General features: G+C 41.2%; 2 protein-coding genes across 3 annotated transcripts; both read left to right on the top strand.

Annotated features, from left to right (window-relative positions):
- Window positions 1–251: 251 nt before the first annotated feature.
- On the top strand, window positions 252–17996 carry TMT1A (thiol methyltransferase 1A). 2 transcript variants are annotated; one of them, XM_060166233.1, is made up of 3 exons: window positions 252–1105; window positions 13819–14088; window positions 17353–17996. In XM_060166233.1, exons 1-2 carry the CDS (start codon window positions 608–610, stop codon window positions 14053–14055), a joined length of 735 nt encoding a protein of 244 aa, XP_060022216.1. In that variant the 5' UTR covers window positions 252–607; the 3' UTR covers window positions 14056–14088; window positions 17353–17996. The 2 variants fall into 2 exon arrangements, with proteins under 2 accessions (XP_060022216.1, XP_060022215.1); XM_060166232.1 differs by lacking the exon at window positions 17353–17996 and having other exon boundaries at window positions 13819–16026.
- LOC132529569 (ubiquitin-like) lies at window positions 5063–5636 on the top strand. The gene is made up of 2 exons (XM_060166234.1): window positions 5063–5350; window positions 5490–5636. Exons 1-2 carry the CDS (start codon window positions 5063–5065, stop codon window positions 5634–5636), a joined length of 435 nt encoding a protein of 144 aa, XP_060022217.1.
- Window positions 17997–19514: the final 1518 nt, after the last annotated feature.

Here is a 19514-nt window from a genome sequence, read left to right as displayed (position 1 = left end):
AGAGAAGCCACTGGAATGAGAAACCCGCATGCAGCAACAAAGACCCAATGCAGCCAAAAAAAAGGCATCCACAAGAGACAAAAAATAAATAAAATCAGCAGAAAAAAAATTTGTTTAAAAAAACATGAGGGCGGAATGGAAGGGAAGTAGGAGGGGTCACGTAATAAATGGGCTTTGGCAGTGGCTTTCTGGTGTGGTTTAACCAGGCTCCACCCACGGATTCTGTTTTCTTAGCAGAGGTCACTGGAGAACCAGACAGGCTGTAAGTATGCTGTGCATTTAAAACTTCAGCAGGAAACTTGCAGTAGTCTCCAAGCAGGAATAGATTTGTAATAATGGGTTGTAATCAGCCTTCCTTCTAAGGAAAAGCTGAGAACCTTCTCATTTTACCTCATGAAAAGTAAGCTATGAGGCAACTTTTGCAAACATCTATTAACTGGGTGAAATGGGCCTCTCGCCCGAGATTTTACTGCAGCTGCGTCTCTCCAGCACAACCAGCTCTTTCCTCTGCAGCTGATTGGCTCTGGAATGTGGCCAGAAACCTACTTCCTGCAATTAAAGGAGTCAGGCCTCTTAACTGCTGATCTGTTTTCTTCTCTTCTGAGTGATGGCGCTGACCATTTTTATCCTCCGGCTGGCCGTCTGCATCCTGGCATTTCCCGTGTACCTGCTGGACTTCCTGGGCCTGTGGAACTGGATATGCAAAAAATCGCTCCCCTACTTCTTGGCAAGGTTTACTGTGATGTACAACGAACGGATGGCGAGCAAGAAGCAGGAGCTCTTCAGCAATCTACAGGAGTTCGCAGGCCCCTCCGGGAAGCTCTCCCTGCTGGAGCTGGGCTGCGGCACAGGGCCCAACTTCAAGTTCTACCCGCCTGGATGCCGGGTGACCTGTATTGATCCCAACCCCAACTTTGAGAAGTTCTTGATCAAGAGCATTGCTGAGAACCGACACCTGCAGTTTGAGCCCTTCCTGGTGGCTGCCGGGGAGGACCTGCACCAGGTGGCCGACGACTCCATGGATGTGGTGGTCTGCACACTGGTCCTGTGCTCCGTGAAGAACCAGGAGCGGATCCTCCAGGAAGTGTGCAGGGTGCTGAGGCCGGTGAGTACAGGGTGTGAGGGCTGGTTAGTAGTAACCACTATCACCAAGGGCAGCCCTATCAATTTCAGGTAGATCAAACACCCTAACATAAAAAGTACAACTACTAGAGAAGACACTGCCGAATTTTTTAAAAAATCTTAGAGTGGAAAAGAAGCTATATAGGAAAAGATTGATAATACATGAATATGTAAAATTTTAGAACTCCTGCAGAGAAAAAAAAGGAGTGTAAAAAAACTTAAAGTACAAAAAAGTTTGTAAAAAGTATTTGCCAAGGATGATAGATAATGCGTTAACTTCATATTAAAAGACATTACAGGACTTCCCTGGTGGTCCAGTGGTTAAGAATCTGCCTGCCAAAGCAGGACATGGGTTCGATCCCTGGTCCGGGAAGATCCCACATGCCACGGAGCGACTAAGCCCGTGTGCCACAACTACTGAGCCTGCGCTCTAGAGCCCGCAAGCCGCAACTATTGAGCCCACGTGCCACAACTACGGAAGCCCGTGCGCCTAGAGCCCATGCTCTGCAACAAGAGAAGCCACTGCAATGAGAATCCCTTGCACTGCAACGAAGAGTATCCCCCGCTCGCAGCAACTAGAGAAAGCCTGCGTGCAGCTACAAAGACCCAGGGCAGCCAAAACTAAATAAATTAATATAAAAAAAAATTTTAATAAAAAAATAAAAGACATTACAAATCAAGATCAATAGAATTCTTAAATCAGTTTTTTAAAAAAGAGAAAAGTAAGCAAAGCACAGGAACAGAAATATAAATAAAAATAGCCAATATATGATATAAATGTTGTCTTGCAATAAAAGAACAAATTTAAGCAAGATATCACTTATACGTGGAATCTTAAAAATATAACAAATGAATGTATATAACAAACAGAAATAGACTCACAGATATAGAGAACAAACTAGTGGTTACCAGAGGGGAGAGGAAAGTGGGGAGGGGCAAGGTAATGATGTGGGATTAAGAGATACAAACTACTATGTATAAAATAAATAAGCAACAAGGATATATTCTACAGCACAGGGAAATATAGCCATTATTTTGTAATAACTTTAAATGAAGTATAATCTATAAAAATTCTGAATCACTGTTATACACCTGAAACTAATATAATATTATAAATCAACTATACTTCAATTAAGAAGAAATTAAAGCAAGATACTATTTTTACCTAACACTGTCAGAGACTTTTAAGTTCAATATGGTGTTGGGGTGAGTCTGGGGGACTGGATTACCCCAGTTGGAGGAAGTGCCCTCTTTGGAGGGCAATTTGATAATATCAAATTTTCAAGGACACTTCCTCCTTCATCCAACAGGAATTTATCCTATAGCTATACTGCACAAATGTGCAAAAACTCATTCATATGCGAAAATATTCATTACAGTATTTGTAATACCACAAATTGTAAATAACTTAAACATCCAGCAATAGGAGGTAGGAGGCTGTTGAGTAAATTGTCGCATCGTGTAAAGGATTTCTGTGCAGCTGTTAAAAGAACAAGGAAGAGTTACCTATGTTGATATGAAAAAACTATCTCCTCAAGAGACAGTGTTAAATTAAAAAGCAATGAAAGCATAGAATATTATATACAGTATAAGTCCATTTGTGTGTGTGTGGGAGAATATACCTATATAAGTATTTATGTTAATGGGAATGATACACAAGAAACTATTAACAGTGGTTACCTCTTGGGAAGGGAATTGGATGAGGGGAAGGAATTACTTTTCATATTATACCTCTCTGTATAGTTTGAAATTCTTTATACCTATATGTAATTTTCACATATTACCTTTATTGTTTAAAAACTAGTTTAAAATAGTTTTATTCTAAACATAGGTGAACATAAAGTATGGATATCTTTTTTAAATTAATTTATTTATTGTTAATTTTTGACTGCGTTGGGTCTTTGTTGCTGTGCGCAGGCTTTCTCTAGTTGCAGCGTGAAGGCTTCTCATTGGGGTGGCTCCTCTTGTTGCGGAGCACAGACTCTAGGCGCGTGGGCTTTGGTAGTTGTGGCATGCGGGCTCAGCAGTTGTGGCTCACAGGCTCTAGAGCACAAGCTCAGTAGTTGTGGCACTCGGGCTTAGTTGCTCCGCGGCATGTGGGATCTTCCCAGACCAGAACTCGAACCCATGTCCCCTGCATTGTCAGGCGGATTCTTAACCTCTGTGCCACCAGGGGAGTCTCAAGTATGGGTATCTTAACATTTGAATTTACTATACTAGAGGAAATGGATGTTCTGTAATCCCCAGTTTTATTTTCTAACAGAGGAAGTTCCTCAGGAAGAAAAGGACTTGAAGATAGTGTTTAGAGGCAATTAATATACAGTCATCCCTCAATTTCCTCGGGGTCCCTCCCTGTCCCCTCCACAGATACCAAAATCTACAGAAGCTTAAGTCCCTTATATAAAATGTTGCAGTACCTGCATATAACTTATGCACATCCTCCCATATGCCTTAAATCATCTCTAGATTACTTATAATACCTAATACGATGTAAATGCTATGTAAACAGGTGCCAGCATGTGGCAAATTCAAGTTTTGCTTTTTTGGAACTTTCTGGATTTTTTCCAAACATTTTTGATCTGCATTTGGTTGAATCCAAGGATGCAGAACTTGTGGATACTGAGGGCCAACTGTAATTCTGTCTTTGGCTCAAGGATAGGCCAACGTCAAAGTAGTAACTGAAAAAAGTCTGATTCTGATACTCAAATCCTGGGTTCTTGTGTCCTAAGACTGGGCACAGTTAGAGGTTTTGCTTACAGTGTTACTAATCTCACAACACCTCTGCAAAGCAAGTAACGGTCATCTCTGGTTTAAGCCCTGAGAGTGCCCTTAGGGGATCATATTCTTGGTGGTCTTCCTTAGCTCCTCCGAAGCACCCATTCTCTGCTGAACAGAACCAAGAGCTTTCCTACATTCTCATGTAGGAAACAGTCCTTTAAAGCAGGTATTGCCTTCATGTTGGACTGGGGAAACAGACCCAGAGGAGTTAAGAAACTTGCCTCAAGTTACACAGCCACTATGTCTGACTTTAATGCAAATATTCTTATCACTGTACCACAGTGCTTGTCACTGGGGCTTTTTATCTGACTTCAACATTTCTACCACTTTTGCTGGCTTTTCTTCCTCTGCCCATCCCCTAAACGCTGGAGTTTCTTTTTTAGCTCTCATTTCACTTATATACACGCCCTGTGCAATCTCATGTACCCCCAATGTTTTCAATTATCGTGCATACACAAATGGCTTCCAAATCTAAGTATCAAGCTCAGATCTCTCTTCTAACCCCAGATCTTCATACCCAGCTGTCTACTCGACAGTCACCTGAGTGGGTAACAGGCATCTCTAGCTTAACCTGTGTAACCCAGAGGGCATCAGCAACCTCCCCAGGCCTGGATCACCTCTTCTCTCCTGTCCTCTTCTATGGAAAAAAAATATTTCAATCAGGAAATGTCAAGTTTTCCATTCCTGAACACAGGTCTTACACTTACCCATAGATTTGGAGGAACTCCATCTCTAAACCCTGCCTGGGATAGCCAACACTAGGGAGGCTAGAAGAGGCTAAGGAGTGGGACAGTCATCCTGGGTCTGGGAGGTAATCATTGGTCCGTTTCCCCCTTCACCCCAGAGGTAGATAAGTAGAAAACTTCTGAAGACTCCTTAATAATGTGTAGCCTCTACTGTGTCCAGACTTGACCCATAAGTATAGGACCGTCCTAGATGAAAGCAGCAGTTACTAACTCCTATATGACAGTAATTTACACACAGCATCCACTGACCAAATAAAATACCTAATGACAAAATATAACCATGAATTTAGTAACACTTTTAGATGATTCAGTATTTTAATAAAATAAATCCCATCGTTTACATCCTGTGACAACGGCACAAAAGTATAAGACATAGGCTTTTTGGATCCACCATCTGTGGTGGTGCCGCCACCAGGATGCAGATTTTTATGAAGATCCGGACAGGGAAGACCACCACTCTCGAGGTCGAACCCTCAGATACAATAGAAAATGTAAAGGCCAAGATCCAAGATAAGGAAGTAATTCCTTCTGACCAGCGAAGACTAACCTTTGCTGGCAAGCAACTGGAAGATGGACGTACTTTGTTTGACTACAACATTCAAAAGGAGTCTACTTTTCATCTTCTGTTGAGACTTCGTGCTGGTACTAAGAAAAGGAAGAAGTCTTACACCACTCCCAAGAAGAACAAGCATAAGAGAAAGAGGGTTGGGAATTCCCTGGCGGTCCAGTGGTTAGGACTCTGCACTCTCACTGCGGAGGGCCCAGGTTCGATCCCTGGTTGGGAAACTAAGATCCCACAAGCCACATGGCCAAAAGAAAAAAAAGAGAGAGAGAGAGAGAAAGGTTAAGCTGGCTGTCCTGAAATACTGTAAGGCGGATCAGAATGGCAAAAGCAGTCACCTTCATCGGGAGTGCCCTTCAGATAAATGTGGTGTGGAGTTTTTATGGCCAGCCACTTTGACAAACACTATTGTGACAAATGTTGTCTGACCTATTGTTTCAACAAACCAGAAGACAGGTTATTGTATATTGGTTAATAAAAGACATGAACTAATGAACTAAAAAAAAAAAAAGTATAAGACATGGTTATTTAGTCCCAGGCAGTACTAGGTATGGATTCAGACACCCACAGGTTTGCAAAGCAGAGCCTAAGAACAATACTCAGATGAATTTAAAGATTTTTTTTTTAATAAAAGGGGAAGTTTAAAAAATTGTAATTAAAAGGCAAACAACAAACAAGGGAAAACATCTGTAGTCTATGTAGTCTAATTATACTAAAAGCCCTTACTAATCAGTAAGAAAAAAACCAATGGCCTATTAGAAAACCGATAGTGGGGACTTGCCCTGTGGCACAGTGGTTAAGACTCGCAACGCAGGGGGCACAGGTTCAATCCCTGGTCAGGGAACTAGATCCCACATGCATGCCGCAACTAAGAGTGAGCATGCCACAGTTAAGGAGCCGGCGAGCCACAACTAAGGAGCTCACCTGCCACAACTAAGACCCAGCACAACCAAATAAATAAAGAAAAGAAAAAAGAAGAAAACTGATAATGGATGGACATTAACAGACAAATCAGAAAACAAGAAATCCAAATAATCAATAAGGTTTAGTAAAAGATGTTACGATTACGAATATTAAAGCTATGCAGGTTATCAAAAATACCATATTACACATCAAATTGACAAAGATATAGGAGAAAAAAGTACTGATGAGAGTTTATTGGAAATGGGCATTCACATCTATTGCTAGCATGAATGCAAACTGCTACAACTTTTCCAAAGGGCAATTTGACAACCTGTACCAAAAGCTTTAAAAAGGCACAGACGTTTGATTCAGCAATTCCACTTTTTAGCAAGTTATTTATTTGGAAATAATTATAGATGGTCACAAAGTTTTATGGATAAGGATGTTCACTGTAACAGTATTTATAACAATGTAAAATTGGAAATAGCCTAAATGAGAATGGTTAAATAAGAGATGGTAGGGCTTCCCTGGTGGCGCAGTGGTTGAGAGTCCGCCTGCCGATGAGGGGACACGGGTTCGTGCCCCGGTCCAGGAGGATCCCGCATGCCGTGGAGCGGTTGGGCCCGTGAGCCATGGCCGCTGAGCCTGCATGTCTGAAGCCTGTGCTCCGCAACGGGAAAGGCCACAACAGTGAGAGGCCCGCGTACCGCCAAAAAAAAAAAAAAAAAAGAGATGGTAACTTCAGTGGTGTGAAATATTGCATAAAGGTTTTTTAAACCATCTTTTAGAATAATACTCAAATACATAAATAAAATAAAACAGATTATAAAACAGAATGTATATTCCAATCCTAGTTTTAGAAAAAAAAAATATAAATGTATATACAAAATTTTATTTTGTTTTTTTTTGCTTTTTTGCTTTTTATTTTTTTACACAGCAGGTTCTTATTAGTTATCTATTGTATACATACTAGTGTATATATGTCAATCCCAATCTCCCAGTTCATCCTACCGCCCCCACCCCCACTTTCCCCCCTTGGTGTCCATACGTTTGTTCTCTACATCTGTGTCTCTATTTCTGCCTTGCAAACCGGTTCATCTGTACCACTTTTCTAGATTCCACATAAATGCGTTAATATACAATATTTGTTTTTCTCTTTCTGACTTACTTCACTCTGTATGACAGTCTCTAGCTCCATCCACGTCTCCACAAATGACCCAATTTCATTCCTTTCTATGGCTGGGTAATATTCCATTGTATATATGAACCACATCTTCTTTAACCATTCGTCTGTCGATGGGCATTTAGGTTGCTTCCATGACCTGGCTATTGTAAACAGTACTGCAACGAACATTGGGGTGCATGTGTCTTTTTGAATTATGGTTTTCTCTGGGTATATGCCCAGTAGTGGAACTGCTGGGTGATATGGTAATTCTATTTTTAGCTTTTTAAGGAACCTCCATACTGTTCTCCATAGTGGCTGTATCAATTTACATTCCCACCAACAGTGCAAGAGGGTTCCCTTTTCTCCATATATTTCTCTCCAGCATTTTTTGTTTGTAGATTTTCTGATGATGCCCATTCTAACCAGCATGAGATGATACCTCATTGTAGTTTTGATTTGCATTTCTCTACTAATTAGTGATGTTGAGCAGCTTTTCATGTGCTCCTTGGCCATCTGTATGTCATCTTTGGAGAAATGTCTATTTAGGTCTTCTGCCCATTTTTTGATTGGGTTGTTTGTGTTTTTAATATTGAGCTGCATGTGCTGTTTATATATTTTGGAGATTAATCCTTTGTCTGTTCATTCATTTGCAAATATTTTCTCCCATTCTGAGGGTTGTCTTTTCGTCTTGTTTATAGTTTCCTTTGCTGTGCAAAAGCTTTTAAGTTTCATTAGGTCCCATTTGTTTATTTTTGTTTTTATTTCCATTACTCTAGGAGGTGGGTCAAAAAAGATCTTGCTGTGATTTATGTCAAAGAGTGTTCTTCCTACGTTTTCCTCTAAGAGTTTTATAGTGTCCGGTCTTACATTTAGGGCTTTAATCCATTTTGAGTTTATTTTTGTGTATGGTGTTAGGGAGTATTCTAATTTAATTCTTTTACATGTGGCTGCCCAGTCTTCCAAGCACCACTTACTGAAGAGACTGTCTTTTCTCCATTGTATATTCTTGCCTCCTTTGTCATAGATTAGTTGACCATAGGTGCATGGGTTTCTCTCTGAGCTTTCTATTCTGTCCATTGATCTATATTTCTGTTTTTGTGCCAGTGCCATATTGTCTCGATTACTGCAGCTTTGTAGTATAGTCTGAAGTCAGGGAGTCTGATTCCTCCAGCTCCGGTTTTTTCCCTCAAGACTGCTTTGGCTATTCAGGGTCTTTTGTGTCTCCATACAAATTTTAAGATTTTTTGTTTTAGCTCTGTAAAAAGTGCCATTGGTAATTTGATACGCATTGCATTGAATCTGTATATTGCTTTGGGTAGTATAGTCATTTTCAAAATATTGATTCTTCCAAGCCAAGAACATGGTATATCTCTCCATCTGTTTGTGTCATCTTTCATTTCTTTCGTCAGTGTCTTACAGTCTTCTGAGTGCAGGTTTTTTACCTCCTTAGGTAGGTTTATTCCTATGTATTTTATTCTTTTTGTTGCAATGGTAAATGGGATTGTTTCCTTAATCTGTCTTTCTGATTTTTTTGTTGTTAGTGTATAGGAATTCAAGAGATTTCTGTGCATTAATTTTGTATCCTGCAACTTTTCCAAATGCACTGATTAGCTCTAGTAGTTTTCTGGTGGCATCTTTAGGATTCTCTATGTATAGCATCATGTCATCTGCAAACAGTGACAGTTTTACTTCTTTTCAAATTTGTATTCCTTTTATTTCTTTTTCGTCTCTGATTGCCATGGCTAGGAGTTCCTTGCCACTATGTTGAATAATAGTGGCAAGAGTGGACATCCTTGTCTTGTTCCTGATCTTAGAGGAAATGCTTGCAGTTTTTCACCATTGAGAATGATGTTTGCTGTGGGTATATGGCCTCTGTTATGTTGAGGTAGGTTCCCTCTATGCCCACTTTCTGGAGAGTCTCTATCATAATCGGTGTTGAATTTTGTCAAAAGCTTTTTCTGCATCTATTTACATGATCATATGGTTTTTATTCTTCAATTTGTTAATGTGGTGTGTCACATTTATTGATTTGCATATATTGAAGAATCCTTGCATCCCTGGGATAAATCCCACTTGATCATGGTGTATGATCCTTTTAATGTGTTGTTGGATTCTCTTTGCTAGTATTTTGTTGAGGATTTTTGCATCTATATTCATCAGTGATATTGGTCTGTAATTTTCTCTTTTTGTAGTATCTTTGTCTGGTTTTGGAATCAGGGTGATGGTGGCCTCGTAGAATGAGTCTGGGAGTGTTCCTCTACAACTTTTTGGAAGAGTTTGAGAAGGATGGGTGTTAGCTCTTCTCTAAATATTTGATAGAATTCACCTGTGAAGCCATCTAGTCCTGGACTTTTGTTTGCTGGAAGACTTTTAATCACAGTTTCAATTTCATTACTTGTGATTGGTTTGTTCGTACTTTCTATTTCTTCCTGGTTCAGTCTTGGAGGGTTATACCTTTGTAAGAATTTGTCTATTTCTTCCAGGTTATCCATTTTATTGGCATAGAGTTGCTTGTAGTAGTCTCTTAGGATGCTTTGTATTTCTGCAGTGTCCGTTGTAACTTCTCCTTTTTCATTTCTAATTTTATTGATTTGAGTCCTCTCCCTCTTTTTCTTGATGAGTCTGGCTAAAGGTTTATCAATTTTGTTTATCTTCTCAAAGAACCACCTTTTAGTTTTATTGATCTATGCTATTGTTTTCTTTGTTTCTATTTCATTTATTTCTGCTCTGATCTTTATGATTTGTTTCCTTCTACTAACTTTGGGTTTTGTTTGTTCTTCTTTCTCCAGTTCCTTTAGGTGTAAAGTTAGACTATTTGAGGTTTTTCTTGTTTCTTGAGGTAGGATTGTATTGCTATAAACTTCCCTCTTAGAACTGCTTTTGCTGCATCCCATAGGTTTGGGATCATCGTGTTTTCGTTGTCATTTTTCTCTAGGTATTTTTTGGTTTCCTCTTTGATTTCTTCAGTGATCTGTTGGTTATTTAGTAATGTACTGTTTAGTCTCCATGTGTTTGTGTTTTTTACGTTTTTTCCCTGTAATTTATTTCTAATCTCATAGTGTTGTGCTTGGAAAAACGCTTGATATGATTTCAGTTTTCTTAAATTTACCAAGGCTTGATTTGTGACCCAAGATGTGATCTATCCTGGAGAATGTTCCGTGTGCACTTGAGAAGAAAGTGTAATCTGCTGTTTTTGGATGGAATGTCCTATAAATATCAATTAAATCTATCTGGTCTATTGTCAATTAAAGCTTGTGCTTCCTTGCTAATTTTCTGTCTGGATGATCTGTCCATTGATGTAAATGAGGTGTTAAAGGCCCCCACTATTATTGTGTTTTCCTGTTGATTTCCTCTTTTATAGCTGTTAGCATTTGCCTTACGTATTGAGGTGCTCCTATGTTGGGTGCATATATATTTATAATTGTTGTATCTTCTTCTTGGATTGATCCCTTGATCATTATGTAGTGTCCTTCCTTATCTCTTGTAACAGTCTTTATCTTAAAGTCTGTTTTATCTGATATGAGTATTGCTACTCCAGCTTTCTTTTGATTTCCTTTTACATGGAATATATTTTTCCATCCCCTCACTTTCAGTCTGTATGTGTCCTGAAGTGGGTCTCTTGTAGACAGCATATATATGGGTCTTGTTTTTGTATCCATTCAGCAAGTCTATGTCTTTTGGTTGGAGCATTTAATCCATTCACATTTAAGGTAATTATTGATATGTATGTTCCTATTACCATTTTCTTAATTATTTTGGGTTTGTTTTTGCAGGTCCTTTTCTTCTCTTGTGTTTCCCATGTAGAAAAGTTCCTCTAGCATTTGTTGTAGAGCTGGTTTGGTGGTGCTGAATTCTCTTAGCTTTTGCTTGTCTGTAAAGCTTTTGATTTCTCCATCGAATCCGAATGAGATCCTTGCTGGGTAGAGTAATCTTGGTTATAGGTTCTTCCCTTTCATCACTTTAAGTATATCATGCCACTCCCTTCTGGCTTGTAGAGTTTTTGAGAAATCAGCCGTTAATCTTATGGGAGTTCCCTTGTATGTTATTCGTTGTTTTTCCCTTGTTGCTTTTAATAATTTTTCTTTGTCCTTAATTCTTGTCAATTTGATTACTATGTGTCTTGGCGTGTTTCTCCTTGGGTTTATCCTGCCTGGGACTCTCTGCACTTCCTGGACTTGGGTTACTATTTCTTTTCCATGTTAGGGAAGTTTTTGACTATAATCTCTTCAAATATTTTCTTGGGTCCTTTCTCTCTCTCTTCTCCTTCTGGGACCCCTGTAATGTGAATATTGGTGCATTTAATACTGTCCCAGAGGTCTCTTAGGCTGTCTTCATTTCTTTTCATTCTTTTTTCTTTAATCTGTTCTGTGGCAGTGAATTCCACCACTCTGTCTTCCATGTCACTTATCCGTTCTTCTCCCTCAGTTATTCTGCTGTTGATTCCTCTAGGGTATTTTTCATTTCAGTTATTGTATTGTTCATCTCTGTTTGTTTGTTCTTTAATTCTTCTAGGTGTTTGTTCTTTAATTCTTCTAGGTCTTTGATAAACATTTCTTGCATCTTCTCGATCTTTGCCTCCATTCTTTTTCCGAGGTCCTGGATCATCTTCACTATCGTTATTCTGAATTCTTTTTCTGGAAGGTTGCCTATCTCCACTTCACTTAGTTGTTTTTCTGGGGTTTTATCTTGTTCCTTCATCTGGGACATAGCCCTCTGCCTTTTCATCTTGTCTATCTTTCTTTGAATGTGGTTTCTGTTCCACAGGCTGCAGGACTGTAGTTCTTCTTGCTTCTGCTGTCTGCCCTCTGGTGGATAAGTCTATCTCAGAGGCTTGTGCAAGCTTCCTGATGGGAGGGACTGGTGGTGGGTAGAGCTGGGTGTTGCTCTGGTGGGCAGAGCTCAGTAAAACTTTAATCCGCTTGTCTGCTGATGGGTGGGGCTGAGTTCCCTCCCTGTTGGTTGTTTGGACTGAGGCAACCCAGCACTGGAGGCTACAGGCTCTTTGGTGGGGCTAATGGCAGACTGTGGGGGGGGGGGTGGCTCATGCCAAGTAGTACTTCCCAGAACTTCTGCTGCCAGTGTCCTTGTCCCTGTGGTGAGCCACAGCCACCCCCTGCCTCTGCAGGAGACCCTCCAACACTAGCAGGTAGGTCTGGTTCAGTCTCCTATGGGGTCACTGCTCCTTCCCCCTGGGTCCTGATGTGCATACTACTTTGTGTGTGCCCTCCAAGACTGGAATCTGTTTCCCCCAGTCCTGTCGAAGTTCTGCAATCAAATCCCACTAGCCTTCAAAGTCTGATTCTCTGGAAATTCCTCCTCCCATTGCCGGACACCCCAGGCTGGGAAGCCTGACGTGGGGCTCAGAATCTTCACTCCAGTGGGTGGACTTCTGTGGTATAAGTGTTCTTCAGTTTGTGAGTCACCCGTACCCAGTGGTTATGGGATTTGCTTTTATTCTGATTGCACCCCTCCTACCATCTCACTGCAGCTTCTCCTTTGTCTTTGGATGTGGGGTATCTTTTTTGGTGCATTCCAGTGTCTTCCTGTCGATGACTGTTAGTTGGGATTCCGGTGCTCTCACGAGAAGGAATGAGTGCATGTCCTTCTACTCCACCATCTTCCACAAAATCTTAACAGTAGTTGTCTCGAGGTGATGAAAGATGATTGACTGTTTTTCTTTTTAAACTTTTCTGTATTTTCTGAATTTTCTAAAATAATATTGGTGAGACAGTATTGCCAGCCTCTGGAGCCAGACCACCCAAGGTAAAAACCTGATTTTGACATCTGTAAGCTGTATGACCTTGGGCAAGTTGTTTATTTTCTATGTGACTCTGTTTCCTCATCTGTAGAACATAGGAATGATAATAATAATGCTTACCAAATAAGTGCATTGTAAGGATTGAGTTAACATGTGATAGGCCTTACAGACAGGGTCTTGCATGCAGTAACTGCTTCAAATTCTAACTATTATTATGTATTACCTTTATGAACAGAAAATATAGATTGGCAACTCTGTATAAAATCTGACAGAAGATGACACTATTAACCAGAATAGTATCGTAGTAAGTTTGAATTTCTCCATGTCTTCTCATGAAGTTGGCCTTTGGGGCCACTGAAATCTGACATTTAATCATCTTATAGGACTTCCCTGGTGGTCCAGTGGTTAAGAATCTGCCTGCCAATGCAGGGGACACGAGTTTGAGCCCTGGTCCGGGAAGATCCCACATGCCTCAGAGCAAGTAAGCCCATGCGCCACCACTACTGAGCCTGTGCTCTAAAGCCCGTGAGCCACAACTATTGAAGCCCATGCGCCTAGAGCCCATGCTCCGCAACAAAGGAAGCCACCGCAATGAGAAGCCCCTGCACCACAACAAAGAGTAGCCCCCGCTCACCGCAACTAGAGGAAGCCTGCGCACAGCAACAAAGACCCAGTGCAGCCATAAAAAAATTAATTAATTTTTAAAAAATCATCTTATAAATTTTTACCCCCAAACTAAAATCCTTGATGTGTTTTTTTTTTTTTCTTTTCTTTTCTTTCTCAGGGAGGAGCTTTTTATTTCATGGAGCATGTAGCAGCTAAGCCTTCAACCTGGAATTACTTCTGGCAACAGGTCCTGACTCCTGTCTGGTACCTTCTGTTTGATGGATGCAACCTGACCAGAGAGAGCTGGAAGGCCCTGGAGTGGGCCCGCTTCTCCAAGCTGAAGCTGCAGCACTTACAGGCCCCCCTGTCCTGGGAGCTCCTGCGCCCTCACATCTACGGATATGCTGTGAAATAGAAGTTGAAACCTGAAGGGCTCGAATAATTTAAGGTTTGGGTTTTACACTTAAAATGCTAATTGGGGGACTTCCCTCATGGTGCAGTGGTTGAGAGTCTGCCTGCCAATGTGGGGAACACAGGTTCGATCCCTGGTCCGGAGGATCCCGCGTGCCGTGGGGCAACTAAGCCCATGTGCCACGGCTGTTGAGCCTGTGCTCTGGAGCCCACGAGCCACAACTACTGAGGCCATGGATACAACTGCTGAGGCCCGTGTACCTAGAGCCCCTACTCACCACAGCTAGAGAGGGCCTGCACACAGCAATGAAGACGCAACACAGCCATACACACACACACACACACACACACACACACACACACACAACTAATTGGGAGAAGGGAACCCCCTTTTTTAGGTAAATTTGAATTTCATCACTAAAAGTTTATGTTATAACCTATTTAGCTATTTTCTATTGTCTGCCAAAGAATCAAAAACAAAACAAAACAGCTTTGAACTCTCCCTTAAAGGAAACAATGTGCTTTCATAATTGAAGTCCACCATTATCCTCAAACCTTACTTTATTCAGTAACTTCAAATTTTTTCTGTCTTATTTAAATTATTACCCAACAGATTTTAATTTTACCTTCTCTTTGAGAGGTTGATGCTAATTAGCAGTTAATCACTCAAAAGAAGACTTTGAAGAGGGAGACGTGAAAAGATCTTTTTCTATAAAATTAATTCATTTTTTTATCTTTGGCTGCGTTGGGTCTTCGTTGCTGTGCGTGGGTTTTCTCTAGTTGCAGCACACGGGCTTCTCACTGTGGTGCCTTCTCTTGTTGCGGAGCACAAGCTCTAGGTACACAGGCTTCAGTAGTTGTGGCTCACAGGCTCTAGAGCACAGGCTCAGTAGTTGTGGCGCACAGGCTTAGTTGCTCCGCAGCATGTGGGATATTCCTGGACCAGGGCTCGAATCCATGTCCCCTGCATTGTCAGGCGGATTCTTAACCACTGCGCCAGCAGGGAAATTCCAAAAAAATCTTAATAATTCACAAAATAAATAAAGAAATACTGACTAGTTGAAAACTCCAAACCTAAACAGCACAGATTTTTTTTTTAAAGAAATCTGAATCGGGGCCTCCCTGGTGGCGCAGTGGTTGAGAGTCCGCCTGCCGATGCAGGGGACGTGGGTTCGTGCCCCGGTCCGGGAAGATCCCACATGCTGCGGAGCGGCTGGGCCCGTGAGCCGTGGCCACTGAGCCTGCGCATCCGGAGCCTGTGCTCCGCTTCGGGAGAGGCCGCAACAGTGAGAGGCCCGCGTACCGCAAAAAAAAAAAAAGAAATCTGAATCTATTTGTTGTCCTTAGTATCATTGGGCTGGCTTTCAACATTAATGTACCAGGATGCCACACCTAGTTCTGCCCAGCTTTGTTATGTTTTTTATTCTGGTATTGCACCAGAGTTTGTTTCCCTGCATTCCAGTCTTCAATTCTTAAGATGAAGTTTGTACTTGACACTTCAGTATATCCATAAAACTATATGAAGCAGTTAGAGTTCTTGGGTTCATTTTCCTTATTATCTAACGTATACTTTGCTGAATGTAGTAAATTGCAGGCAAAGAAAAGGCCCACTGTAATTAGACAAACCTTGAATAACTAGATACGCTTTGTAAGAGCCGCCTCAAAATAGTCAAGCTGTGAGTCTGTAAAGAGGTAGATAAATACTGTTCGGATTAGTCTGATCAAATTTCCACTCTGGTCTCAAGATGATTTCTTTGTTCCCTGTAACCATGGAAACCTTGGGAAATCATCACAAGTGCTGTGAAAACAAGTTGGTCAATAAGAGGACTTAGAATTTTCAGCAATAGTTTGCATGCATTTTAACAAATTTAGAATATTTTCTGAGATGATTTTGCAAAGAGACTACTTTAAATATCAAATCAATAAATTCACTTACATTTTAGGAATGGAAATAAAATTAATGGTTTATATCTTTGCTGGCCTGGTTTCATTTTTCTTAGTGTCTCTGGGAGGGCTTTCCTTCACTGTGGAAAATTAAGCTATTTGAACACACAGATTTTTCCTCCTACAGCCAGGTAACTCTAAATACAGCTAGCAGATATTATTTATGTATTTATTTATTTATTTATTATTTGGCTGCGTTGGATCTTCGTTGCTGCGTGTGGGCTTTCTCTAGTTGCGGCGAGCAGCGGCTACTCTTCATTGCAGTGCACAGACTTCTCATTGTGGTGGCTTCTCTTGTTGCAGAGCATAGGCTCTAGGTGCATGGACGTCAGTAGTTGCCGCGCCAGGGCTCGGTAGTTGTGGCGCATGGGCTTAGTTGCTCCGCAGCATTTGTGAAATCCATAGAGCAGAAAGAAAGCTTACTATTCTCTCTTGAGCGTGAAAACAGTTAATGTTTCAGTGAGGTTAGGACATGCATCTATGGCCTCCTGGGCTATGGAACATGAATATCCTCCCTCTATGGTCGTCCAAAAGTAGGAGCCTCCTTATTTACCACCTCACTACTGGTTAGGTCAGTCTAGTGATTGAGAAATATGAAAAGCCACAGGTTGACATGGTGAAGTGTTACTGCCACATTGGAAGGTGAGTCATACCAAAGTACAAAGTACTAGGCACATTCTTATCAACTCCCTCTCATTTAAACAGGGTAGCAAATTTTTTTTTTAATATTTATTTATTTGGCTGTGCCGGGTCTTAGTTTGGGCACGTGGGATCTTAGTTGCGGCATGCAGGATCTAGTTCCCTGACCAGGGATTGAGCCTGCGCCCCCCGCATTGGGAGTGTGGAGTCTTAGCCACTGGACCACCAGGGAAGCCCCAGTGTAGCAAATATTATCCTCACTCTTTATAGATGCAGAAAAATAAGTAAGTGAAATTTCTTACATTCCACAAGTTACTGAGCAAGTCCGAGGGCCACGATTCCTAAAGCCACAACACCTGTTTTGACAAGCATCGCTGCCGTACTACCTTCTCACTGCTTTCTTCCCCAGGCCCAGAAAACACACATTTATGATCATTGAAAGAGCCTAAGGAAGTGACCTAAGCCTGTGCAAAATGGAAACAGAAAAGAGTCAAAACACGTCCAGTGTCTTTTAGGTCCTGTGTTGGTTAGATTCCCTTGACTGCAGGTGACAGAACTTCCAATCCAAAAAGGTTTATGCAGAAAAAGGACTCCACTGACTAAATTAGTGAAAAGTATTCAGGCAGAAAACCTCAGGCACAGCTTGAGCAAGGCTCAGATAATGTTATCAGGAGCCAGACAGTGTCTAGGGTCACATCTGCCCTCCTCTCTGTTTCAGGTGGTGAGTCTCTGAAGTAATGCCAATCTTCATGCTTCCAGGGCCCATGGCCAGTTGGAAAGATCAAGTCCACTTTTGCAAAGACTCCAACCAAAGTTCTAGATTGAGTCTCAATTGGCTCTTATTGACAATATTAGGTCACAAGCCCACCCCTGAATCAATCATCATATTTCAATGGGATGGGTCATGCTGATTGGCACAGGGCTTCATCCCTAGGGCTGAGCTCACCCAGACCATGTGGACTGAGACATGGAGAGTTGTATATCCTCCAAATGAAAGCGGAGCCTGCGACTGGGGAAAGCACACAGGCACACTGCGAATGGGCATTACAAGTACAAAGCTACATTCTGATCAGACCCTCTGCCGGCTTTTCTGTGGAACATCACGTAGTGCCACGCTTAGAACACTGGCTTTTCAGTGGGATAATAGCACGCAATGAGAGAAATAAAAGAAAAGAAGGACACTGGCTTTGGCATCAAAGTGACGTGGGTCAAGTTCTGACTGTGCCATTCGTTGACTATGTGACCTGGGGCATGTTACTTTTCTAGTGTCACTTGCCTCATCTGTTAATGGGGATAAGAATACCTAAAGGGGTTACTGTGAGGAGTTGACGAAGTGAGGTACTTGGTGCTTAATAAATGCTGAACTTCATTCGACAAATATTTACTGAGTGCCTATTGTGTACTCTGCTCTTAGTGACTGGCTTAGAGCCCTGAATAAACTAGACTTGTTCCCTGCCCTGGTGGAGCATACAGTTGTGATCAGTGCTCTCTAAGAGGGAGAAGTGCAGGGTACAGGAGAATGGAATGTGACCCTCCTGGGGGGAGGGTCAGAGGCTTCCCTGAGGAAGTGAGGTGTGAACTGAATTCCAGAGGATGAATAAAGAGTATTTCAGCCTCATGGAACAGCTTGTGCCAAAGACAAATAAAAAGAAGAAACACAGTATGTTCAAGGAACTGAAAGGAAGTAGGCAGGGCTGGGCACCAGAGCCTGAAGGGCAGATTCGGGGATGGCTACTATTCCATCAGCTTGTGCCTAATTTTGTTAAGGCCCTGGGTCCGTGAGCTCAACACTTATTTTAACGGCTAACAACGACAACAAACAAAACAGTTAAATTTTATTATATTTATATAATATATATGTATTATATTCTGTTCCTAACTGTTCTGATATTCCAATTGCTTCTCCTGAATTCCTACCTATTTCACACTTGAATAGAAAGTGAGGCAAACATTACATAATAGTTCCCTTTGTACTCCTGACCCTAACGTAAGCCTTTCTCTTTGGTATTGCTTTAGAAAACACAGAGCTTAACATAACTGAAATTCAATTCTTATTTATCTGTTGAGGCAATTGAGGGTGTAATGAATCATAGCAGACTAATGTCAACAAAAGCAAAAAATAAAACTATTCAATAAGCTTCACTTTAAATACCTCAAAATTTAAAACCAAAAGCATTCAGGCTATATTAAAGAAAAACCAGAATTCCCTGAACCATGGAATCACCAGAGAATTGGGGGCAGAAGTTATGTTAACTAAGGACACAGGAAATGAACAGAGTGGCCAATGTTCCCAATTTCTAGTTCAGTTAAGAAAAAATAGTAATACGCAGATCAAGTAAGGCATTATTTGTTTCTAAAGGAAACTATGTGGAAACCTGCAGAGAATTACATGGGAACAAGGAAAATCACCATTCAGAATTCAACATTCTTAAAGGTAAAAATCTCTCACATCCCATAGTGCAACCCAGGCTGCATCCTTCTCAATCTTTAAAATGTATCTGACCCTGATGTCAACTTTCTCCTTGGAATGATCCTTTTTTTCCATGAGTCTAACAGCTAATAATAAAAATTTCCATTTATTACATGCCATCTTTATACTAGGAAGTTTACACAATTATTTTACTTAGTACTCATAACTTTACCAGGCAGGTATAATTATCTGCATCTGACAAAGGAGAAAGCAGACCAGACCAGTGGATGTTCCGTTACTTGCCCAAGGCCACATAGTGAGTGGCCACCCTGGTTTTCCCACGTGGCTCACCTGACTCCAAAGCCCAGAGCTCCTCACGGTGCTGCCCTGCTTCTCAAGGTCTTCTGAATCCTAGTCTCTGTAACTGTTTCCTTCTTCCTCCACCATTTCCCTTGAATGATCCCCTAAGA

Source organism: Lagenorhynchus albirostris, chromosome 11 (genome assembly GCF_949774975.1).
Source record: "Lagenorhynchus albirostris chromosome 11, mLagAlb1.1, whole genome shotgun sequence".
Taxonomy (NCBI): domain Eukaryota; kingdom Metazoa; phylum Chordata; class Mammalia; order Artiodactyla; family Delphinidae; genus Lagenorhynchus; species Lagenorhynchus albirostris.
Note: the sequence above shows the minus strand (reverse complement) of the source record. Positions and strands in the feature narration are given on the sequence as shown.